The sequence below is a fragment of the Lepidochelys olivacea genome (assembly GCF_965140295.1).
Source record: "Lepidochelys olivacea isolate rLepOli2 genome assembly, chromosome: 9".
NCBI classification, from domain to species: Eukaryota; Metazoa; Chordata; order Testudines; family Cheloniidae; genus Lepidochelys; species Lepidochelys olivacea.
Window position 1 is genome coordinate 64,475,381 of NC_140419.1, and position 25,994 is coordinate 64,501,374.

General features: G+C 44.4%; 2 protein-coding genes across 6 annotated transcripts; both read left to right on the plus strand.

The window, feature by feature from the left end:
- Positions 1 to 81: 81 nt before the first annotated feature.
- DNAAF6 (dynein axonemal assembly factor 6) lies at positions 82 to 22,212 on the plus strand. 5 transcript variants are annotated; one of them, XM_084638511.1, is made up of 8 exons: positions 470 to 727; positions 1,440 to 1,669; positions 2,441 to 2,552; positions 8,707 to 8,776; positions 14,367 to 14,472; positions 17,164 to 17,260; positions 18,476 to 18,561; positions 20,690 to 22,212. In XM_084638511.1, exons 3-8 carry the CDS (start codon positions 2,454 to 2,456, stop codon positions 20,817 to 20,819), a joined length of 588 nt encoding a protein of 195 aa, XP_084494637.1. In that variant the 5' UTR covers positions 470 to 727; positions 1,440 to 1,669; positions 2,441 to 2,453; the 3' UTR covers positions 20,820 to 22,212. The 5 variants fall into 5 exon arrangements, with proteins under 5 accessions (XP_084494636.1, XP_084494640.1, XP_084494637.1 ...); XM_084638510.1 differs by lacking the exons at positions 470 to 727; positions 1,440 to 1,669 and adding an exon at positions 82 to 183; XM_084638514.1 differs by lacking the exons at positions 470 to 727; positions 1,440 to 1,669 and adding an exon at positions 88 to 156.
- LOC311525759 (uncharacterized protein) lies at positions 4,060 to 6,178 on the plus strand (the record flags this gene model as incomplete). Its single annotated transcript, XM_084638099.1, has 2 exons — positions 4,060 to 5,113; positions 5,634 to 6,178. The coding sequence occupies exons 1-2, from the start codon at positions 4,546 to 4,548 to the stop codon at positions 6,176 to 6,178; spliced, it is 1,113 nt and encodes a 370-aa protein (XP_084494225.1). The 5' UTR covers positions 4,060 to 4,545.
- Positions 22,213 to 25,994: the final 3,782 nt, after the last annotated feature.

The window sequence follows — 25,994 nt, forward strand, 5'->3', positions numbered from 1 at the left end:
AGCTTCCGCCAATCCCTCTCAGCGTTAAGAGGATCTAGCATGTTACTGACTGACCTTGCTGCCATTCCGCCGTGCTCTCGCGGGGTTGGCTGAGAGGTCGAGATCCCGCCCTGCACGGGCCGCGTCGGGAGGGGGGAAAGGCGCGCCGCTGCCATGGTAACGGCAGACGCTGGAGACCGCCAGGTGCCGAGACTGGGGAGCGAGGCGCCGGCACCCCGGGCGGGGGGCGTCGGGGAGTGGGAGGGACCCCGGGGGATTGGGGCGGGGAGCGCGGGGGGCCAGGGGTTCCCCCCGGGAAGGGGACGGGGACTCGCGGGAGGGACCGGAGCGGGGGGGTGGAGGGCCTGGGGGTGACGGAGGAGGGGCCAAGACCCAGCGGAGGCCTTGAGGCGGGAGCTGGGGAGAGGAGGGGGAAAGACGCGGGGCAGGCAGGTTGCGAAGGCGTCGGGAGGCGGGACAGAGACCGGGATCGGGTCGGGCGAAACCCCCGGCGTGCCGAGTAGTACAAGGGGCAGCGGCCACATCGAACCACTTCGGCCCCCGTCGCCGTCTCCGCAGGCTCCTGGCTGCCTTCGGGGGGTTTCCCCCCGTGACCCCTGCATTTGGGGCATAAAGTCCCTCCCCCCCCCAGCACCACCAGGAGCCGCTCTGTGTGTCGAAGAGTCGAAAGTGTGAGCAGGGGTGAGGTCCATGACCTTTAGCCTGTGGCAGACGGCTCTGAGACCAGGTGCTGTAGCAAAGCTGGAACTATACAGCTCAGATAGTTGACCGCACATGGTTTGAAGTTCTTTGGGAGAAGAAAGAGCAAGATGAGGGTAGTGGGCAGATGCCTGTGCTCAGCCTTGGCCCTGGAGCCGGTGTAAAGAAGGAAATGGGACCTAGTGAGAGCAAAAAGGGGACAATGTCCCTGAGAAAAAGAGGAGAGATACCAAATGCCCAGGCCTATGAGAAATAGAGTAGTCCCAGAATCAGCCAAAGAAAGTGGTCTCTTTTCCATCCAACCCCACCATCCACCATACATATTGCCAGACACCTTTGAAAGAAAAAGAAGCATCTCCGAAGGGGATAGAAAAGTTACTCGGAGGCCTTGTCTGCACTAACATTTTGCTTCAAATTTCCTACTGAAACATTACCACTGTTTCAGCTCTGGCACTGGTAGCAACAGTGCAAGCATAGTTTAGATAGGCAGCCAGACAGTGTGTTAACTCTGTGGCTAAGAATTTCAAAGGTGGCTGCCAATTTTGCTTGCCTCAATTTTCTGGTGCTCAATTTGAGATATCTTAAAGAGTTCTGATTTTCACACAGTGCTGAGCATCCACTCTCTGAAAAACAGGCCCTTTTAAGGTGTCTCAAATTGGGCACCCAAATATTAAAGCACTCAAATCGACTAACCACTTTTGAAAATCTTGTCATAAATTATCTGTACCGTCTCTGTACAGGATTGGATGACACAACAGTTAAAATAAAGTGGCTGGTTTACATGAGAGCTGTGACAATGACGGCAACAACTAGATGTTTCATGAAAAACAGTCTAGTACAGCTATAGCCTTATATCCTAGGAAAAGGACAATTGATGGAAGAAGAACAAAATGATTCTGTTTGATGCCTGTAGAAAGAGTTTAGGATTAGGTTTCACAGGCTGCGTCTACACAAAGGAATGGACCCATAGGTAGGTGATGCAGTGGGATAACACCAGCATAAGAACCATTGGTATTAGGCATCAACATTAGTTGTGTTGTTTTGTGTGCCATTTTCCCCGTGTCCCAATTAGTGCTGTACTACATTGCCGTAGTTGCATTGCCCTTTGAGTAGCAATCCCACAGTTCCTGGCACAGCTAACTGAAGCAAAAATTTATGGGAGATTTTGAAAGACCTTCTGGGATCCCAAGGGGATTCTGGGAGAAGAGGACAAACAATCGTCGTTCACCTCATAAATAGAGCCCTGCAAACCTGTGGCTATTCACAGATGATGTTTTCAGATCACAGATCAGCTGTGGATACAATTTTGAGGGAGGGGGCAGTGGGGAGTTGCCGCACGGCTCCCCGGGCCCAGGGAGGGGGCGGCGGGGAGCTGCCGCATGGGGGGCACCTTCAGGGCAGGGGGGGTGCAGAGCTGCCACAGGGCTGGGGGCGGGGGCGGACACAAGGTGGAAGTTTCACCTAGGGCGCGAAACATCCTTGCACCGGCCCTGGGTCCTGGCCCATGAGCGGGGCTTCTTGGAGCCACAATAATAATAAATAATGAGGCAATAGGGGCTAGATAAGTACCTTAGAAAGTTTTCTAACTATCTTGCTTCATAAATAGTAGGATCGGTGTGTGTTTCTGCCCAGAAATGATCACATCTAGAAAACAAACAAAGTGCTTTTGTATTGTTATTTAAAAAAACAAGGAAAAAGTAATTGTTCTTTCTTCAGCTGTTATGTTTGTTTCTGTACACAGGTGAGCAATAGATATGGATCTAGACAGCGTTTCCCAATTCTCTTCTCTGCAAGCTCTCGCTAAACTGCTTGCTGACCCTCAGGAAGAAGACAATGAAGACAATGATCTTGGGGTGAGTACCTGACAAGAAATAAGGAATACTGTAGTCGCATGGGGCCAAATGCAGGTCTGGTAGAAAATGCTGCAACTCCCATGGAAGTCAAAAGTCCAAGGGCCTGATTCTCCTTTCTTGCTGATTTTACGTTGGTGTAACTCATTGACCTCTATGGATTGATTTTAATTTAATGTAATGTAAAAAGAGAATCAAACCTAGAAATCTTTTCAGGTGCTAGATTGATTGAAACAGGAGGAAAATTATTGCAGGGTGGCATTCTACGGAGAGGGGAAAGAAGAAATAGTAGGAAAGCTCATGCTCCTGGGAACAGGAGAGAAATTGAATGCTCTAGTCAAAAGGAAATGAAAACTAGCCTCAAACGCAGACTTAGCCCTCCCTTTCCCCACAGTCTGCTATAGATGAAGGCATTTACTCCTAGAGACAAATGGCTTCATAGGAAGGGATAAAAAGATGCAGTGCAACTTGAGAGTAAAGCCTGTGATAATTGGGAGGAGACTCAGTGTACTGATTATGTGTGTCTCTGAAACATTTTAGAGATAACTGATTGTTGGAGGGGATAGAATTGGGAGAGGTGAGTAAGCATTGCAAGATGAAAAATTTGGAAACAATGATTAAGGAAAGAAACATCTTTGCATTCTTTTATCTAGATGACAGTCATGGTGTCTGGAAAGTGTACTCTATGCCCATACTATGTTATTGTCACTGTTGTTGGTATTTTCTGAGTGTGTGTATCAGGGGAGTTATGTGTCTGGCCCTGTTTAGGCCACAGCAGGCTAAGCAACCTACAGTGGTGCAAGGAGTCTTCACAACTCTTTGAAAAGTCTGATAGAATCTTGTACATGTTCTGTTATGGCATAAATAAAAATGACAAATGTCTCAGTCCTCTTTCATGACATCGCATCCACTACGGGAGCCAACTGGCTGGCCTTAGAACCTTCTTGTGTAGTAGTCTTCATTTGGGGTTGGATGCAAGTCCCTCAAGATCTACCTTCAATAGCGGGAGGATATGAATCCTCCACACTCCCTAATCATCCCTCAATTCTTCTATATCTGCCTTTGAAAGTTATTATTATGCCTTACTATCTTGTCAGAAAAGAAATCTCGATCATTTGTTTATGTCTTATTAATAAAATGAATAACACTTCTGTGCCAGCAATGGAAAATTGCCCTCAGTGATGCCCATGAAGTCTGTGTCAGTCTTCTTGTATGCTGTGTAGCTGTAACCATGTTGTCTCCCAGGACATTAGAGAGACAAGGTGAGTGAGGTAATATCTTTTATTGGACCAACTTCAATAAAAGATATTACCTCACCCATTTGTCAATCTTCTTGGTAATTTGGAATATTTGTTTTATTTATTGTCCTCTGCATGTGAAGTGCTTTTATCAAACCAAGAAATTTTTAGAAAACATAGCAATGGTTCACACTGACTGCCTATTAGCATTACAGTGATTCATCATTTAAAATAAATGTTATTGCCTTGCATGATTGCTGGCGTTAAAAAGATTCTAAATGCTATGATGGGACTGCATGTAGTACACAAAATTGGTATGCAGCATTGTCATGGCAGGCAAAGTGGGGCAGTTTTCCCAAGTGCCCCATAGGAAAGATCTCTGAGGCCTGGTCTACAGTATGCAGTTATTTCGGAATTAGCCAAGTTACTTCAAAATAAAACTGATCCCGTCCACAAGAACAAACCAATTTTTTTGATTTAAAGGGCTCTTTAATCCGATTTCTGTACTCCACCTCAGCAAGTGGAGTAGCGCTAAAATCGAGATTGCAGTTCCAGGTTACAGGTACTGTGGATGCAATTTGACGTTATTGGCCTGCAGGAGCTATCCCAGAATGCTCCCTTGTGACCGCTCTGGACAACACTCTCAACTCCGATGCATTAGCCACGTAGGCAGTAAAAGCCGCAGGAACTTTTGAATTTCCTGTTTGGTCACCATCAGCACAGGTAACCATCAGCACAGTCCACCATCACAAGCGACCATGCAGAGTCTACCATCACAAGAGACCACACAATCCCGGATTCGCAGACAAGCTCCAGCTTGGTCTGAACAGGAGGTACGGGATCTCATCTCATGTTGGGAAGATGAATCTGTTATGGCAGAACTATGTTCCAAAAAAAGAAATGCAAATACGTACATTAAAGTCTCCAGGGCCAATGTGGAAAGAGGTTACTCCACGGACACAGAGCTGTGTTGTAGAAAAATCAAGGAGCTCAGGCAAGCGTACCAAAAAGCCAGGGAGGAGAACGGGCGCTCTGGGTCACAGCTCCATACATGCCGCTTCTACCGTGAGCTGCATGCAGTTATGGGGGATGATGCCACAACTACCCCACCACTGTCCATGGACACCTGCAAGGGGGGAGTAGCACGGAGTGAGGAGGATGAGTTTTTGGAGGACGAAGAGGAGGAGGAGGAGGACAGTGCACAGGCAGCAAGTGGGGAATCCATTTTCCCTCCTAGCCAGGAACTATTCTTAACACTGGAGCCAATAGTCTCCCCCCACTCCCAAGGCATGCTCCCAGACCATGACCCTGGAGAAGGCACTTCTGGTGAGTGAGAGCTTGATCAGAGCCACACGGTGGGGGGGTGGGGGAAACCCAGCCATGCTGGGCTGTTCGCGTTTAGTTTAAAGGGCTCATCCCTGCTCAGAGCCTCATCGAAGCCACGCAGTGGGTGTGGGGTGGAGGGGACGGTGTTGTGTGAAGCGATCATCCCAGACAGCCCACAGGCCCTCCTTTTATATGGCAAATCCACCAGGCATTGCTTGCTATGGGAAAGGGGGCCCTGCCGTTTGAAAGCATTGAAATGAATGCGGAAGAAGTAGAAGCCCGCGGGCCCCCAGGGCTTACCATGGCTGCATGAAAGCTGAATTCTGTTGCCTGGCCGCATATGATGGCTTACTCACACCAAAGTGGCAGGCACTTCAGTATAAGAGGTAAAATGCGACTTTGTACAGAGAAAACATGTGCTGTGTACCATGAAGTGCCTGTTTCACTGAGAAAGAGTGTCCCCTTTGTTCTCTAAAATGTATCTTTTAAAATACTACCCTCCCTTTTTCTCCTCCTGCAGCAGGTGTAAATGTTTCAGCACGGCCCCTATCTACTCCGTCCCAGAGGCTGGTCCAGATTAGAAGGCAGAAAAAACGAACTTGGGACGACATGTTTGCTGAGCTCATGCAGTCCTCCCGCACTGATAGGGCCCAGCTGAATGCATGGAGGCAAACAATTGCAGAGTCGCGTAAAGCGTTACATGAATACGAAGAGAGGAGGGATGTGCACGATGAGAGCAGGCAGGATGCTATGGTCAAGCTCATGGCGGAGCAAACTGACATGCTCAGCTGTATGGTAGATCTAATGTGGGAAAGGCAGCAAGACCACAGACTGCCACTGCAGCCCCTGTATAACCACCCTCCCTCCTCCCCAAGTTTCATAGCCTCCTCACCCAGACGCCCAAGAACACAGGGGGCGGGAGGCTACGCGGACTCACACAGTCAACCCCAGAGGATTGCACAAGCAGCAGAAAGCTGGCATATCCTAAATTTTGATTTGGTTTCTGGACTTGTCCTTCCCTCCTCCTCCACCCCCTTAACCCAATACCCGCCCTCCCCTGTCTAGCTTCTGATTTCTCTCAATGTTTTGTGCAACAAATAATAAAGAATGGTTTTTAAACAATTGTGACTTTATTTCCTTTCATATATATAGGAAGCGGGTAACTTTAAGAGAAACAAACATAACTCTCACACTGTACCCTGGCCAGTCATGGAATTGGCTTTCAAAGCTTGTCTGATGTGCAGCGCACTCTGCTGTGCTTTTCTAATCGCCCTGTTGTCTGGCTGTGCGAAACTGACCACCAGGCGAGTTGCCTCAACCTCCCACCCCGCCATAAATGTCTCCCCCTTACTCTCACAGATATTGTGGAGCACACAACAAGCAGCAATTACAATTGGAATATTGGTTGTGCTGAGATCTAACCGAGTCAGTAAACTGCGCCAGCGTGCTTTCAAACGTCCAAACGCACATTCTACCACCATTCTGCACTTGCTCAGCCTATAGTTGAACTGCTCCTTACTACTGTCCAGGGTGCCTGTGTACGGCTTCATGAGCCATGGCATTAAGGGGTAAGCAGGGTCCCCAAGGAAAACTATAGGCATTTCAACATCCCCAACAGTAATTTTCTGGTCTGGGAAGTAAGTTCCTTCCTGCAGCTGTTCAAACAGACCAGAGTTCCTGAAGATGCGAGCGTCATGCACCTTTCCCCCATCCCACGTTGATGTCGATGAAATGTCCCTTGTGATCCACCAGTGCTTGCAGCACCATGGAAAAGTACCCCTTGCGGTTTATGAACTGGCTGCCCCGGTGTTCCAGGGCCAAGATAGGGATATGCATTCTGTCTGTTGCCCCACCACAGTTAAGGAACCCCAGCGCATTAAAGCCATCCACAATGGTCTGCACATTTCCCAAAGTCACTACCCTTGATAGCAGCTGGTCAATGATTGCATTGGCTACTTGCAGCACAGCAGCCCCCACAGTAGATTTGCCCACTCCAAACTGATTCCCGACTGACCGGTAGCTGTCGGGCGTTGCAAGCTTCCACAGGGCTATGGCCACTGGCTTATCAACTGTGAGGGCTGCTCTCATTTTGGTGCCTTTGCACTTCAGGGCAGGGGACAGCAAATCACAAAGTTCCATGAAAGTGGCCCCACGCATACGAAAGTTTCTCAGCCACTGGGAATCATCCCATACCTGCAACACTATGCAGTCCCACCAGTCTGTGCTTGTTTCCCAGGCCCAGAATCGGCGTTCCATGGCATGAACCTGGCCCAACACCACCACGATTTCCCAATTGCCACATGCCGTGCTTCTAGGAATGTCTGTGTCCAAGTCCTCATCATTAACGTAATCACACTGTCGTCGCTTCCTCACCCGGTTTTGCAGGTATTGCACATACTGCTGGATAATGTGCGAGGTATTTACAATGGTCAAAACTGCAGCGGAGATCTGAGCGGGCTCCATGGCTATGGAGCCTGCATGGATAATCATGGAAAAAGGATGCGAAACGTAGGAGAGCAGAGTGGCAGTGGAAGAGGTGCTGTTCGGTTCACGGTAGCTGAAAAAAGGTGGGAAATGGTTGTCTTCTGTTGCTTTCACGGAGGCTGGAGCCCAGGACAGACAACATAGAGAAGCTCGGAAGCGCGGCAATAGTGGGAGAGCAGAGTTGGCAGCGGAAGCTGTGCTGCTCGGTTCACGATGTCCAAGCAGAGTTGGCAGTGGAAGCGTTCAATGAGAAAGAGTAGATAGTAGAGATTACATAGGAAGATGAGAGGAAATGAGAGATGGATTTATAGTAGCAGGAGAGCAGCGGTGCACCGTCTGCTGAAAGCAGTATGGCGTCTGCACGCCAAAAAGGCGCAAAACGATTGTCTGTCGTAACTTTCACGAAGGGAGGAGCAACTGATGACACACACCCAGAAACACCCAAGAGAATGTTTTTGCCCCATCATGCACTGGGAGCTTAACCCAGAATTCCAAAGGGTAGTGGGGATTGCCGGAACTGTGTGATAGCTACCCACAGTGCACCGCTCCGACATTCAATGCTAGCCTTGGTACTGTGGACGCACTCTGCCGAATTCACACGCTTTAGTGGGGACACAGAAGACCGAATGTATAAAATCGCTTCCGAAAATTCAAATAGAATAATTTCGAAATAATTTTGTACTGTAGACATACCGTTAGATGCTAGCACATGTGGCTATAAAGCCATAGTTATGGGGTTCTTGTTTAAATGTAGCACATCAAGGCCATGGTCTCATTGGTGAGAATGAGGTGGGAATTGTTACATAGTGGTTAGAGCAAAGACTGTGACACAAGACTTTTCAGTATTGCCATTGATTTGGACAAATAATTTAACTTTTCTGTGCCTCATTTTCTCCATCTCTAAAGTGGGGATGATAATAATGCTTATAGGGAAGTTGTGAAAATGTAATTAAAGTTTGTAAAAGCATTCTGATATAGATAGCTATTGTAGATATCCTTTGATGAACACTGCTCTGTAAATACAAAGTATTATTGCTATTAATTGTTTATTATTATTACTGAGGTGGGCTATGAGAACATTCATTTCAGTTGTATTTGGCTTTTTTTAGTCACATTCTTCTACTGTTAGCGCCGTGGGTCCTGGGAATATCGGACCAGCAAAGAAAGCAGAGCCTACAGGTAAGTTGAGTTGTAATAGAATGGTGTCAGCAAAGACAGGGATCCACCATTACACTACCACAATAAAATAGCTGTAATAGCAGCTGCCTCTGACATAGCTCGTCTCAGCTATGACTGAGGGCGGTTGCTTTCAGGGCTGGCCCACAACATTTTGGCACCTGAGGCAGGGAGCTCAAATGCCGCCCCCCAATACTCCCTCACTTGGGCCAAAACTTTGAAAGGTCTCAATTCTGCCTTCTTCCTGTTCTACTCCTCTCATGGTACTGCTCTGCTACCTACCCCAATAAAGGAGAACCAACAACTTAAAATGCCTTGTTCAAAAATTTTAAGTAACACTTAACTTTCAAATGCCTGAACAGCAAATGTAACTTTTCTTGTCTGCATAGTAAACACTGGCATTTTTATCTGTTTGAATAATCAAAGCGGTGCTTTCCGTGCCTTCTTGGTTGCAAAGATTTGAACTGCTTCCTGCTGAAGGTCCACAGTCTGGGCCAGCTCATGCTCTACTGAGGTGGTTGCAAGCCCGACCAGCCTCTCCTGTGTCACTGTGGACCGTAGATGTGTTTTTATTAACTTCAGCTTGGAGAAGCTGCGTTCTCCACTGGCAACGGTTATAGGAAGTGTTAGAAGTATGCGCAGAGCAACAAAAGCATTTGGAAAGAGGGTGGTCATCTTATTTGTTCACATATATTCCAGAACAGCATTTGGAGTTGATCCTGCTGAAATGTATCTTGAAAGGGCTTTCAGTTCATCACCTAAATTACTCACATCAATATCGCACATGTCATCATGTGTCAACACTGTCTCTAGTGCCCTGGATTGCTGGTGTAGGTCTTCTTCAGCTACAGTGAGGAGTTTGGGAATATCCTACAACATCCCAAATATACTGCTGTGTTCCTTGAGCTGCATGAAACGTTCTTCAACTGACTGTATTGCACAATCTAGCACCTGGTTAAAGAATTCAACTTTGAATTGTTGTTTGGGGTCTCTTATGGGATTATCCCATGCCTCGTAATCAAAATGTCTTCTTCTTCGGTGACTCTTGTATTCTTGAATGGGTGGGAAATTAGCTTCAGTGTGAAGTTCCTCTGCCAACTTCTGTGCATTCTTCAGAACGTTTTGAAATCCCTCATCTGACTGGTAAGACTGTAGGTATGACTTTGCTTTATCCAGTTGTTCCATTGCTCCAGATATATCAAGATATACCTTGGAGTCTTGGAGATATACCTTGGAGTCTCTTGCTTACAACATTTATTTCAAACAGTATGTCATGCCACTACACTAAGCCACACAGAAATCTGAAGTTAGGTATGTTTCTGGTGATTCCATTTCCCTCTGCCACTGTTCTCCCATGAACAGTTCCTGTCATAGCATTATCCTCCATAATGGCAACTATGGCATCATCTATCTTCCCAATTTGGTGTTTGATAGGCTTTATTGCCTCCACTCGACTTTCCCATTGTGTGGCACTCAGTGGTTTCAGTGTCAGAGAGGATGTTTCCAGATGTTGTTTCAAAATTTGCCATCGACAAGTTGATGCAGAGAAAAATACATAGATGCTTTGAATTACGTTAAAAAATTCAGCAGCTTCACTAGAAGCTGGTTCTGCATCACTGACCATCAAGTTCAATGAATGAGAACTGCATAGGACAAAAAAAGCTCAAGGGTTTAACTCTCGGATCCGTGTCTGCACTCCTCTGTTCTTTCCTCTCATGTTGGCACCAGTATTATAGCCCTGACCTCTCATATCAGCTATTGCAATTCCCGTATCTTCCAGCTTTTTAAGAAGCACATTTGTCATACCAGCTCCTGTAGTATCATCAATGTCAGTAAATTCTAGAAAATGCTCTCTGTCAGTCACCATTGCAGGGACATTTTCACTAGGTTCTGTTGTTACAAAACGTACCATTAGTCATTTGTTCCACATGGCTGATGTCAGGTGTGCAGTCCAGAATAACAGAGTAATATCTTGCTGACTTCAGATCTGCCACAATCTTCTGTTTGACTTTTGTTGCCAGTAGCTGTATGATCTCATTTTGAATTGTTTTTCCAAGGTAGTGGTGTGTGCAGATTTCTTGAGTGGTGACTCTTCTTAGATGCTCCTGGAGTACAGCATCAAACTCAGCCATCAGCTCCACAATTTTAAGGAAGTTTCCATTGTTTGGCACATACAGCTGCTCTGAAGTGCCTCGCAGTGCTAGGTTTTGGGTAGCAAGCATTCTCTCAATAGCAATGAGCCTTTTCAGAACATTTTGCCAGTAAAGAGACTCCAATGCAATCTTCTCATGATGCTGATCATCTATGGTGGCCTTTAACTTTAGTTTCATCTCAAGCTCTTTCCACCTATGGAATGCTCTCTGGTGATTTGCTGCCTTCTCATGGCATGCCAGATTTCTAGCCAGATTTTTCCAGTCCTTTGTTCCTGTAGAACCCAATGCGGCTGGAACATTAGACTGGAAGAGTTTGCAACAAAAACAGGACGCAGCACTCTGTTTTTTTGCGTACATAAGCCATGGGCTTTCCACTTTGTCACCATTGGGAATTTCACGCCAGTAATGTGTTGGGTGGAAACTTCTGTTTTCATTGTCTTTGAGGAACATGAAGTTTTTCACTTGCTGTGGCCTATGCAGTACAAGGAAGTCCCTTAGGCTACTGCTCAAGTGGGTCCACAGTCCTGGATCACCTAGACTTAAGGAACTAAACTCAGCAGCAGCTGTTTCTTGCGCCTCCACCACACTCTTCTCTGATCTACACTTTTTTTCAGGAATGTGCATGGTTACATCCATTTGAGATGGAGATATGGATGCTGCTGTAGCTGCCAGGTCACCTGCACTCTGATTAACTGGAAGATCAGGCATCTCCTCACCACTCACATCCTCACTGGGGCCGGAAGGCTCACCATGAACATTTGTGTTTATGTATCTTAGGAGAGCTCCTTCCTGCTTAAATAGAAAAGCTTCCTTTGCTTTGTTTCTTTTTCTGAATGCTGCCCCAGAGGGGCATTTTCTTCTTTCACTCATGACTGCTGTTCTGTGCCAGCTATAGTGGCTCTCAACACTCAGTTGAAGGGGACAAATGAGCAGGCTGGTAGCAGAGCCTGAGTGAGGGACGATATCAGTGTCTTAAGAGCCTAACTGGCTCCTACTACTTCAGTTGACTGCCTGTTCTCCTCAAGTGGGTTCAGGGAAGCAGGAGGAAACAGGAAGCTCCCTGAGAAGTTGGTGTTAATCAGTCCAGACTCCTGGGGGTGCTAGGGAGGTACATAAGAAGCTCCTCCTCCTCTCTCTTCCTGCAGCTCCTGCTGCTTTCTGTTATTCCCTCCCACCTTTTCTCCTGCCTGTCTGTTGTGTCTCGTGCCCTCTTTCCTCCAGCATAGCACTCCACCATCTCTGTACATCTAGAGCAGAGAGAATACATATGCACCAGCAGCAGACACAATTTTCTACACTCTGGGTCCTAGTGGTGCCCTCTCACAGTCTGGCACCTGAGGCGGTCGCCTCAGTTCACCTCCTGGTAAGCCCAGCCCTGGTTGCTTTCCTCTTTGTTGAGAGGGGAACAATAATATTTTACATGTACATTATATGGCACTTTTTAACCTGAAGGGTTGAAACACTTTATAAACTCTGTACATAGAGTGCCACTGAAATGTAGCATATCTGAGATGGAGCGTATCCGCCACAGAAGACAGCACACTGCCCTGTTATGGGACAAGGGGGAAATATTGGCAAACATCTATTCTTACAAAAAATGCTGTGGAATCTTTAATGCTCACACAAAGCAGACAAGAGCTTGGTTTTTAGAGCTCATCTTCACATAAACTGCATGGAACTCAGTTTATCCACCCAATAAGGAGGAGAAGCTACTACCCCACCATGAAACCATAGACATCTTCCTCAACCCACCCACCCCCCCCCCAGCAAAAGTCACACAAACCTATTTAGGAAAAAGCTTGAGAGAAGAACTGAGCCTTAACTCTGTGCCCTGAAGATCAACAAACTCAAACTGTGCCAGAGCAAGGGGAAAGGAAATTCCTCATTCAAGGTACCCCTCATAGAACATGCTGCCTCCAGTCCTCAGTTGGGAAGTTGGAAATTGCAGCACAAGTGGTGACAACTCCACTGGTCACATGTAAAGAGAGAGGCAGGCTCTCAGACAACTGGAACCTAAGTCCTCTAGGGTCTTATGCATTAATGTCAACACCTTGAATTACATCCAGAAAAAAAAAAAAAAAGAAAGAAAGTCAGTGTAGTCTTTGCAGAATGGGTGTAGTATCCTTCCTGCTGCTAAAACTATCAGATAGTTGGGCAGCTGCATTATCCACCAGCTGTACCATTTGCATAGTCTTCAAGAGTGGCCCAATAGTAGTGACAGGTTTCAGAGTGGTAGCCGTGTTAGTCTGTATCAGCAAAAACAATGAGGAGTACTTGTGGTACCTTAGAGACTAACAAATGTGTTTGGGCATAAGCTTTTGTGGGCTAAAACCCACTTCATCTGATGCATGGAGTGGAAAATACAGTAGGCAATTATATATATACACAGTATATGAAAAAATGGGAGTTGCCTTACTAAGAGTGGGTCAGTTCTAACAAGATAATTCAATTAAAGTGGAAGTGGGCTATTATCAACAGGAGGAAAAATCACTTTTGTAGTGGTAATCAAGGTGGGCCATTTCAAACAGTTGACAAGAAGGTGTAAGTAACAGTAGGGGGAAATTAGCATGGGGAAATAAGTTTTTAGGTTTTTTTCATGTAGTGTGTATATATCTCTGCCTACTGCATTTTCCACTCCATGCATCAGATGAAGTGGGTTTTAGCCCAGGAAAGCTTATGCCCAAATACATTTGTTAGACTCTAACGTGCCGCAAGTACTCCTCATTGTTTTTGCCAATAGCAGTGAGTCATTCCAGACGTCACAATGACATGGAGAACTGCAGTGAGAGCTGTGTCTAAAAGAAACAGTCTCAAATATAACAAAGATGCTTTTAAACACTGTTTCTGCTTAGGAATCCAGAAACAATCAGGGAGCCAAAAGAACCCCAACCTATATACTGGATGAAGGGAAGACACGTCCCCTCAATAATAGGGGTAGATACCATCCCTGCCATATTCCCTATTTGCTTTTTCCCAGTGTACATCATCACCTTTGTTTTGCATATCCCCAAGGATTTATGAAAAGGACTGTGATATATTGTGCTGTTTATAAATGAGAGGAGAAAGGGGATCCCTTTACAAATCATTTCTGTTCACTTAAAATCCTATTTGGAGAAGTCTCAGTATCCTGTAATCCCTTTAGATTTCACCCATCCCAATTTGAGGAATGCCTGATGTTTTGTGACATGGAGCAGAATGTTCCCTGACTTGTTCCACACACAGGGTGGGCAAAAGAGAGTAAAATTTATGGAAATAAAAAATCTCCTCTTTTTCTAAATCTCCACTTAGATTGTGGCTAGGTAGATCCTAGGGAGACTAGGAATACTGTGAAATATCTTTTATCAGACAACCACACCATGGTTAAACACAGCAACCCTAGAAAGACAGACCTATCCTAGAAACTGACAGTATCAAATTCTCGCTTTCATCCCCTCTCCTAGTCACCCCTGATGTGAAGTCTGGAAATAGTAAAGATATCTGGAATACAGAGGAGGTGCCAGAAGGATCAGAGTTTGATGATATCTGGGATCCAAGGGAACAGCCAGAGTAAGTGTAACAGAGCTAAAACTGTGTGCATGGGTTTTGTGTAGCTGAAATACAAGCATGTTCTGCATAGCATATATATTGTGTTTACAACAAAACACACACTACTGAAAAGCTTGTGTCATGGAAGGGCAGAAGGGATGTACACTAGGGGTACGTTTCACTGCAATGTAAGCCCAGGGTTAGTGGGACTTGAGTCATGTTAGGGAACCTTGGGCTTTGAGGATCTACACTGTGTTTTACCCCTACGTTAAGTCTTTTCCAAGTGACGCGTGAACCTTGGGCTCTGGCATCCACATTGCAGTGCACAGACCCAAGTCAAAGTAACCATATCCCAGGGTCCCTAATGCCCCCAACTCCCGCAGCTCTAGAACTGTGGTGCGGTGTGGGAAAACTTTACTGCCCACCCTGCACATTACTAGGAAGCAGCTTGCTTTGCAAAAGGTTGGATCGGTTTGCTCGCCATTGCAAACCCAGGAGACTCTCTGATAGTATGCTTGCAGATCGGTGATCAGAACAGAATGGGTTAATGCTAACCTGAGCTGCTGCTATTTGCAAAATGGGGGTGGCTTCTGTTTTCAGTAGAGTGGAATGTAAACTGTTGGAAATTGTCCCATGGAGTTGTGGGATACTGACTCCCATGACCCGAGTCAAGTAGGGTTGTGTCAACACTGCAAACCAATAGGGCTCGGACCTTGGGTCTTGGCTTAACTCAAGCTTGGACCCTTCAACCCTGCAGGGTCCTGGGACCCTGGGTCTGAGCCCTAGATTAGCACAATTGCAGTGTAGATGCACGGTAGATATATCCTGATGGGCTTTGCCTCCAAAGCAGCAACAATTAAAAAGTGACTTTAATCTCTTCTGTGGAGGAGACCTTCTAATCTCATTACTGAAATTTGGAGTCTGTTATCCCTGTTATAAGATTATTCCCAGTGTCAGATGCTTGTGTAAAGTAGGATTAGGAGGGAAAGGAGGCCAGTGCCAAAATTTATTAGCCTTCATACATGCCAAGTTTGTATACAACATTACTGAATTTACCTGCTGCTTTTATGACAGTAAGTGAGAGTTCCATTCTTTTGATAATGCTGTACTGTATGGGGGGCTTTGGATTTATATTTATATTGCAGGGAATTAAGTGCTTTAGAGGCAAATACCTGCTGTTGGAGCAGTATTTTACAGGCAATGTTACTTTTCTAATGGATGGCATTCAGTCAGAGATGGATTGTAAGAGGACAGCCTAAAAATACTAATAGACTTCTTCCTTCCCCACCTCAAATAAAGCATTCTTAAGTAGATGCTGTCATGTAGTTTAGGTTGGAAAGTGCTCTGAAGTGCTCTGGAAGATTCTCCGGCTCCAAGGGGTCAACTAATCCAAAAGGCAGCCTTTACATTTATTATCACAAAATATTGCACCCCTGAGGGCCAGATTCTCCATTGGTGTAAATTGGAGTAGTTTCATTGAAGTCAACAGAGCTACACAGTGTATACCTGATTGAAGATCTGGCCCAGAATTTCCACTTTTCTCTGTGCATAAATACAATTAGCCACTCAGTTGCCTGATCTAAAAACTAGGCTGATTTTTCCCCTTTAAAATTAGACCTTAAAAATGAACATTTTTGACAGTCCCCTGTTTAGCCTCCGCTTATGCACCCACATACATTTGTGCACACATTTTTATTTAAAACTATGACTTCTATTGTCCTGTCGAGGTAAGGTAAATTTGTCCAATGCTGATATGAACCAAACTCTCTGGACTCATTCAGTCTCTACTGAAGGAGGTATATCTTTTCTTTGGCCCTGAGCAATTATGTACTGTGTAGCACAAATAAAATGAGAGTATAAATCTTCGTAATAGTTCATCAAATTAATGCATGGAAAAAGCCTTGAAAGATAAATCTAGAGCTGTTATTAGATAGATTTTACACTGACTGAGAGACTAGAATTGTGTTACATGCATGCATGACCACTGGAGATGAAAAAACAGCTTCTTTCCATACAACCTTTCAACAGTCTGGAGAAATTGCTCTATTTATTTTGCTCAATTTACTAAGAGTGTTACATGTTCTAAATACAATCTTCAGTTGTGTTTCCTCATTCATTAAAGACCAACAGAAAGAGAACATAGAATTCCAGATTTTGCTGCATTCTGAATTAGACAGACTGATTTGGAGAGAAAAAAATCAATGTATGTAAAATGGAATATCATTAAAATTAGCAGAGAAAGCTATATTATTTTTGGGCTCCAGGAGCCAAATGATGGACAGAAAATTGTTTGCAACTTAATTACTTGACTGCATCCTTTTAAAATTTTTCCACAGGGGGCTATCTAGGAGATCTAGGAGATAAATATCACATCCACATGGTTCAGTTTCCACCCCCAGTGTCTTATTCCCTGGTCCTGCAAAGGTTGATTGTGCTGTGGAGGCAGCATGCCCAGCATCTGGTGACAAGTGAAGGGTGACTCATTGTTCATCATGAGCCCTCCAGCCAACTATGAGAGACAGTGATAGTTATGAATAGAGTCCCAAGCCAGGTGTCCCTTTGAAGGGCATGTAAAATGGAGAATCTTAAGAGTGCCAGCAGAGATAAAAGGACCTATATTCCCAGAAGAAACAATATTATACTCTTCTTCTCGTGCCCTCCCTTAACATGGAGATTCATACAGGGTTTGATGACCAGTTTTGTCTCTGCTAGGTATGAGATTTTATTCAAGCAACAGGTGGGAGCGGAGGACATCTTCCTGGGGATGAGCAGAAAGGACCCTTCCACAGCCTGTTGCGAGGACATGCTGGTGAGCATGAACCACAGCTCCAGTCCCTTCTCCTTCCCCTTTCCTCACTGTCTCCTTCAATGTAGCACATACCTACACAGCAGCTCTATTACTGTCTTTGGACCTATGCAGGATCTGCTAAGTAGCTTTCAGTGAATCTGCCATTGCCACTGCCCTGAGAATCATGCAGCTCCTTGAGAGCTAGATATATTCCGAAAATACACAACCTGCCCAGTTCTATGGGCCAGGTTCAGACCTGGTGTAAGTAGATGCAGGTCCAACTGGATGTTACACCCACTTACCTATAACCCTGTGTGGTTGGGGTTTTTTTTACACTTGCATAAACTCATTGAAGTGATAGTGCAGTTAAAGAATAGACTGTGTCACAGCCAAGTCGTGGGTGGCCAGACCTATTAGAACCAGAGTCCACAGTCATGAGACAGGAATCAGCTGCATCAGGATACCAGGAGGTCAGAAGCAGGATACAAACTGGAGATCAGCAACCACAAGTCAGATGCCAAGAGTCTCAAGCCAGGTTAGGGTGTTAGAGGAGCAGGAGCAGGATGGAACCCATTTGTTCAAACAACTTCCCGTTCCTGCTGCTTGCTTAAATAGGACCAGTGGGCCAATCAGCTGCTCTGGGACTCCACCAGTCAGTGCTCAGGGGCAGAGCCTCATACTAGGGCTGGACTTCATGTGGCCCAGGTAAGCTGCTGTTAGCAGGCTACCAGTGGGAGGGTTGAGTGTGGCTGCTCCAATGAACCCTATGGGCCTGGGTTTGAGAACTGTGGGTCATGAGACTGTGTGAAGTAGTGGAACATTACAACATTGTGACAGCCCTCAAAGTCACAGGTATCTGAACCTCTCACCTTACTATATATGATCAGTGACCTCCTTCATCAGCAACATTCATGGGTATTTTATTCTAGTTGGTATAAGGTGCTCCAGGCCTTTACCAGAGCAGGGGCTTTCAGTGACTGCAAAATATCTTTCACGTAGGCTTTCAACTCCGGATTTGTGTAGAGGGTAGTGGTATCTGCAGACTTCATGAAACCATTGAAAGAAATTATTACTACTTCATCTTTCTTCCGATAGAAATCACCTCTGCTAAATGCTGGCCCTGATCATCTGTAGACCATAGTACTGCAAAGCTCATCCCAGCTTCCAGTGCATCTCTAGATTCCCCCTGCCATTACCTCTCCCACACTTCTGTCTTACTTGTACCTGTCCTTTCAGATTAAAATCAAACTGCCAGATACAAGGTCCTCGGACATTACACTTGACATCCAGGACAAGATTCTTGACCTTCGAACCCCAAAAAAGTAAGTGAAGCAGAATTGTTATAAGTTTTCTCTGTAATGGAATTTAACAAAGGCTTTAGGGGAATGCTCAGCAGCATGCAAAGGTGATGATGCAGATGTGATTATTTAATTGCAAGAAAAAATACAGATAGATGGAAACCCAGCCATTATTAATTTGTTAGATTAATAGTGGGCTGGGTTTGGGGCCCCTAAGACTAACATCTCTGGAAACCTCTATAATCCTTCTCTGACAAGGATAGCCTTAAAACAGCAAACCCTATGGGCCAAAATTGTAGTCTACAAAATTGGGCCTACAGTTCTGAATGCCTACTTGGTTATTTGGCCACAAATGCCAAGTGTACATGCATACAGCTGTTCACACACAAAGATGGAGGACCATCTGCAAGTTGATCCAAGAGGTGTGATCTGGATTAAGGCCAGAGGAAAGTTGTCCCTAATAGGCTAACTATATAATACCACATGAAGGGCCAGCTTCATATCCTTCCAAAACCATTTTAAGCTCTGCATAACCTTTTATATACAGAGATCAGATGTTTTCCCTATCTTCCACCAACACAAAAGTGTTTTGGGTCTCCATGATTAGCAGGTTGAACATACACGCACAGCTCATATTCTTCCCATATTGAAAAGATCCAAACAGCCCCAATGTTTATTTTTAAGTTGATGCACAAATACACAGAGCTTCAAAGCACATATTTTGATAAATACTAAAGAAAAATTTTATTTTAAATATTAAAAAAAATAGGAATTGCCACATGGGAAACAAAAGTCCATAGGGCCTTCTGAGCACTGTTCAGACCCACTGAAGCCAATACAGTTATACCAGGCATGAATTTGACCAAAAGACCTGTGAATACTGGAAGGTCACACTAAATGTGGCCACCAAATTTTCCCTTCTGAAATGCAACACTAGTCTTTGGAAGTGATGCCAGTCAAAAAGCAGGAGAAATGCATATTAAGCCAGCAGCCACTGGCTAGGCAAAAACCCCTAGTTGGCAAAATCAGACATCTAAGAATAACACTGCAGCTGTAGGGAAACCTCAACATGCTGTTTCTCTTGTGATCCAGTTTCATTAGTGAGTCAGGGATTTGCCATATCTTCTTTGCTTCGAGACATTGCAAGTCCTGAATCCAGCAAATGAAGAGATTCTCAGTAAATCTAAAGGCTGTATAGGGCACTATCTGAGCTAGTGTTGATTTCCCAAGTATAGATGCAATTCCTTGCACTATGAAAGAAAGTAAGATTTTCAGTCTTATATTTTCAAATGCATCCAGTAAATGCTGGACACAGCTGAAGCTGGGGAGCACAAAGGAACTGTGTGCAGCTTTCTGGTCCTGGGGCTGGTTCTGTGTCAGTCCACTGTAAAGCTGCTTTAGGCTGCTCTGAACTATGCCAGCTCCCAGTGGCGCATTCCAGCAGCCAGGGCACAGGGAATTGGGACTACACCCCTCTCCCAGCAACCCCTACTACAGCAGAGGGCCTGGAGGGGCATGATGTAGAACCACATAGCTTAGAGCCTTGTTTAGAGTAGCCATGAGACTTCGCTGACTCTATGTAGTCAAGGATTCCCCCATGCTTGAAGTAATCCTTGGCTAGCCAGATCCCTTGGGATCACGGCCTCTTGTGTCATTGGGGTGGCCAAACTTTTAATCAGGATGCTCCTATTATTTTTTCTTCTTCATTGGGGAAGCTAGGTTACTGCTCCCTGAGCTACATTTTCTTCAAACACATGTTCAGACTGTATGCATTATTCAGATTTTTACCACTGTGACAGCCTGTGGATGTGAGTCATTCTCACTCTGCATCTAAAATGCACCACTATGCAGCAGCAAGAGCTGTGAGAGGCCCGACAATCTATTACTGGAAATCTTTGTCAGAGCACAAAGCCAAGAGCGTGTTTAGAAAGAACCAGATTTGGAATAATTCGAGGGCCCAGTGGGGCAGAGCCCCAGTAGTTCAGTGTGTCCCACCACCTCACACTGTCCCACCACCTCACACTAAATTAACATGGCCCATCACATTCTGGTTTCTAAATAGCAAACACTAGCCTGGCACTAGTAATTTGCATTCCCTTCTCTAGTGCCTACTTAGGGCTGAGGCTGAAAAATCCCATTTCCTGTTTTCTAGGAAGCTGCTACTGCATCTCCCCCACCCTGTGGACAGCAAGAATGGCAAAGCTTGTTTCATCTCAGAAAAGGAGACCCTGGAAGTCACCTTGAGGATGAAAAGAGAGTTTGACTTCATCAACTTTGCCTAAGGGAAAATGGGGAACGTTTTCAAACAGTGATCTATATGGCTACCTGTTTGATAGCCAAACACTGGCCTATTCCCCTTGGGAATGGTTCAGGAAGGATAGATCCTTCCACTGCAGCTCCTGGTTGTGCAGTTAGGCAGTGTAATGAACCACCCCATTTGTCTGTTGGAGGTGAATAGCAATCAGAGGTGTCTCTGAGCAAGTATAGGATAGTATTTCTATCTCTGTGCAATTCTATCTCTGAGCTTGGGATCCCAGCCTTACCATATAAATTCTCAGAACCTCTGAATTTTCTCTGAACTCATCTTGGTATGTGAGTGTGACCCAGAACACCAGCTGTAATGGCCAATGGAACAGGACTGCAAGACACCATTTCTGCCTCCTAGATAAAATCCTGCTGAGTTCATGGATGGAGATGATTCCATCTTTAGCCTCTCATGGAACTCTAGTGTTTGTTGTACGGGTTTCCCAGGTTAAGCTTGATCTTCCCCTGTTAGATAGCACTCATCATTCCATATCTCAGGAAGGAGATGCCTGTGAGTATGTGTTTTGGAATAGAAGCCGTGGATCTGATCCAAAACTCATTGAAGTCAATGGAAACACACCTAATGACTTCACTGAGCTTTGGATTAGGCCTTAGATAGTGGTGCATCACTTGGTCCAGAGGGCAGGACGTAGACCAGACATATGTATTTGGTTTGAATTAGTTGTCACTGGGTTGCTGCTGTTAATGTGATGCTGTAGTCTACACTCCATGAATAATTAAAATGTTACTCCTATCTAACTAAAATGCTTGCATTGACACCTTTTTGGGGAGATCAGGCCCTGAAACCGAAACATATAATGACTGGGGAAAAATGGGACAAATTTACTCGGTCAGTTTGGTTTCCAAATCTTGTAAAGAGCCATCATACCGAGGTTCAGTTTTAATTTACAGATAGGTTGATTCATTATAACAATGTGCATATTTGTAAAGCACCATTACAGTTAAAAATAGGAATGTAAGTGTGGAAACAGGGTTAAAGGATTTAAATATAGGCCTCTTAGTTGTAAGAAACAGAGCAACTGTCATGCTAAGTCTTAGCCTAATATTGCGGGACCTGTAGAAGCAGGGCTCACATCAGAAGCGGGTGGGAAGACAGCAGAGTAGAGTCAGCGTGACCCCGCCTTGAGATAGCGATGTTTTGAGAACAGAAGTGAGAAAATACAGAAATGGGCAGGACATAACATAAACAAACTGCAGATGTTTTTAATTAATGCATGCCACTAAAACGTATAAATTCTTGTGTGATATTGCTTGTACTTTGAAGAAACTGAGGCAGAGATGCCTCTGTCAGCTGTATTCTTCCCTTGCAATTGCTCAAATAAAGCTGTCTCTGATTTTGTTGCTTCTAAACTGAGAGTGGAGTTTGTTTTCTTCCACATAAGTAATTTCAATAAACAGATTTGAAACATGCATAAAGATATAAAAAATATTTAGGAGAGTCATGCAGTTGGCATTAATGCATTTAAATTGGGAGTATTTTGATGAGAGAGGGACTTAAAATACTCCACCGGGTAAGATACAGTATACTTTCTATGTCCCAGATTTAGAAGGCCTCTTCATAGCATCTGTTCCAAATAGGAAAACAGGCCAATCTGCAGTATTTAAATATATATTTTCATGTATACTATATGTGCAACAAATGTCATTATTTATAAAATGAACACACGGAAAATATATGGTGTCTTTATGGCTGATGCCACATAATCAACCCTCAGTTATTCCATTCCTCTGCTTAGGCCAAGAATGGAGAGGAAGATGCAATGGTGGTGTTAAACCATCTGTGCTTCCTGTGTTCTGGGGCTTTGCAAGGGGCCTGCCTGATGCCCAAGCAAGCTAGAGCAGCCTCGGGGTTCCTCTAATTGACAGTCTTCTTACCATGGTCCCTGAGAATCAGAGAAGAGTAGATTATAAATTCTTTGGGATGGGGTATCTTTTTCTCCTGTGTTTGTTCAGTGCCTAGCACAGTAGAACCCTGGTTCATGAGAGAGGCTCCTAGGCAACAGTGCAATACAGATGAGTAATAATAGTGTAGTGCCCTCTGACCACACTTCCAACTACCCTCCAAATGCCCTCTCCCTGAGGGGCTGGGAGTGGGCTAGCACGGAACGCTTATTTCAGCTCTTCTCTTGCCGCGTAGGCCTTCTGTGCTGTAGGAGGCCATTTCCACCAACTTCAAGGCCCCTGGGAGCTGCAGGATAATGTAGCATGCACTTTATTCTGACTGCTGAACCTCTTGGCTTTCAAGAACAGTTTACTGAATTGCGTGGTGCAGTGTTAGCTACCCACCCTGCCGTGCCTCCACCTCTACCCTGATCTGTCTTATTAAACGGGAAGTACATGCTGTATTAATTGTGCCAATCTCCTCCTACCTCTACCCCTCTCCAAAGTGGATCCTGAGAGACTTCCTGTAAAAAGTAGTACTAGGGGAAAGCTTCTGTAAAAAAGCGTCACTTTCCAGAGGGGCTGAGGCATTGCAGAGGTTCCTCTGTGTAACCCTGGAGTACCTTCCAGAGACACAGCAGTATGTACCCAAGAAACACTCCTCCTTCACTAGCAGCCAGACCAATAAATCCTCATAACACTCTGCAGACATGCACTGGTGTTAATCATCCAAGAAGCAAACAGGTATCTGCTCCATGATTAGAGTGGAGAGAGGACAAACTGGACCTGGGCTTTGATGGATTGGATATGTTTAACAAGCAAGATCTTGTAATCAGTTTAACAATACAATGTCTTGGGTCTGCATGAAAGTGGAGGAAGGAGATTGACTTGCTCCACTGTGACCAGTGCCCATGCAGCTAATTTCATGACAGGTTGTAAAGGGGAGATGGATCCCTCATGATGGAGATGACAGACTGCCAATGATCTCCCACGAGAAACATTTTCTGTTGGATCAATGACAATTTGCAGCCTTCGGTGTATGTCTCTATTAGGCTGCGTCACATCCTAGGAGAAACTGAGGTGTGTCAAGGCATTTCAATTGGTCCCTTTGCTGAAACCCAGGTAACAGTACCCACTGCTATAGTGTTAATATTCTGTCTGGAAAACAAAGGAAAATTGCCGTTTAGAGCATCTTAACTTCTGGCAAGGCCTAAAGGCCTCCTGAATTTTTATTTGCCAGAGGACTTCAATAAATCATACCACGCACTGGCTCCAACTCTGAGATTCAATGCGGAAGGAGATTGTGCTGGTGTATGAGAAAGCTGAAATCATTATTTCTGGCTGAGTATATACAGGCTGCTGCTGCCAGAAGTTACAGCACCAGCCCTTCTTGGAAAAAGACTAGCTTTGTGATCCTGTTACATAATAGGAATTGGGTTTGTAATAGGGCTGTCAAGCAATTAAAACAATCGCGATTAATCGTGTGATTAATTGCACTGTTAAACAATAGAATGATGTGTATTTAAATATTTTTGGATGTTTTCTACATTTTCAAATATATTGATTTCAATTACAACACAGAATACAAAGTGTAGAGTGCTCACTTTATATGTATTTTTGATTATAAGTATATGTACTGTAAAAAAACAAAAAAATAGTATTTTTCAATTCACCTAATACAAGTACTGTAGTGCAATCTCTTTATCATTAAAGTTGAACTTACAAGTGTACAATTATGTAAAAAAAAACAAACAAAAAACCCCTGCATTCATAAATAAAACAAAGTCCACTCAGTCCTACTTCTTGTTCAGCCAATCACTCAGACAAACAAGTTTGTTTACATTTGCAGGAGATAATGCTGCCCACTTCTTGTTTACAATGTCACCTGAAAGTGAGAACAGGTGTTTGCATGGCACTGTTGTAGCCAGTGTCTCAAGATATTTACCTGCCAGATGCACTAAAGATTCATATGTCCCTTCATGCTTCAACCACCATTCCAGGGGACATGCATCCATGCTGATGACAGGCTCTGCTCAATAACAATCCAAAGCAGTGCGGACCAACGCATGTTCATTTTCATTATCTGAGTCAGGTGCCACCAGCAGAAGGTTGATTTTCTTTTTTGGTGGTTCGGGTTCTGTAGTTTCCACATCGGAGTGTTGCTCTTTTAAGACTTCTGAAAGCATTCTCCATACCTCATCCTTCTCAGATTTTGGAAGGCACTTCTGATTCTTAAACCTTGGGTCGAGTGCTGTAGCTATCTTTAGAAATCTCACATTGGTACCTTCTTTGAATTTTGTGAAATCTGCAGTGAAAGTGTTCTTAAAATGAACATGTGCTAGGTCATCATCTGACACTGCTATAACATGAAATATATGGCAGAATGTGGGCAAAACAGAGCAGGGGACATGCAATTCCCTGCCCCCCAAGGAGTTCAGTCACAAATTTAATTAACACATTTGTTTTTAAACGAGTGTCATCAGCATGGAAGCATGTCCTCTGGAATAGTGGCTGAAGTATGAAGGAGTATAGGAATGTTTAGCATATTTAACACGTAAATACCTTGCAATGCCAGCTACAAAAGTGCCATGCAAATGCATGTTCTCTCTTTCTGGTAATATTGTAAATAAGAAGAGAGCAGCATTATCTCCTGTAAATGTAAACAAACTTGTTTGTCTCAGCGATTGGCTGAACAAGATGTAGGACTGAGTGGACTTGTAGGCTCTGAAGTTTCACATTGTTTTGTTCTTGAGTGCAGTTATGTAACAAAACAAAACAAAATCTACATTTGTAAGTTGCACTTTCACAACAAAGATTGTACTACAGTACTTATATAAGGTGAATTGAAAAATACTATTTTTTATTTATCATTTTTACAGTGCAAATAGTTGCAATCAAAAATAATATACACTTTGATTTCAATTACAACACAAAATATAATATATGTGAAAATGTAGAAAAACATCCAAAATATTTAATAAAATTCAATTGGTGTTCTATTGTTTAACAGTGCGATTAAAACTGCAATTAATCGCCATTACATTTTTTAATTGCGATTAATTTTTTTGAATTGTGAGTTAACTGCGGTTAATCGGCAGCCCTAGTTTATAAGAATGGAATGTAGCCCCGAATATATACCCATTTGGAAGCAGTCACCCTGCTTCACTCTCCATGGTCTTAATTACAGAAAGCTCCACTATTGAAGGCTTTACCCTTTTCCAGGTCTTTTCCATACATTATAGCATATTGAC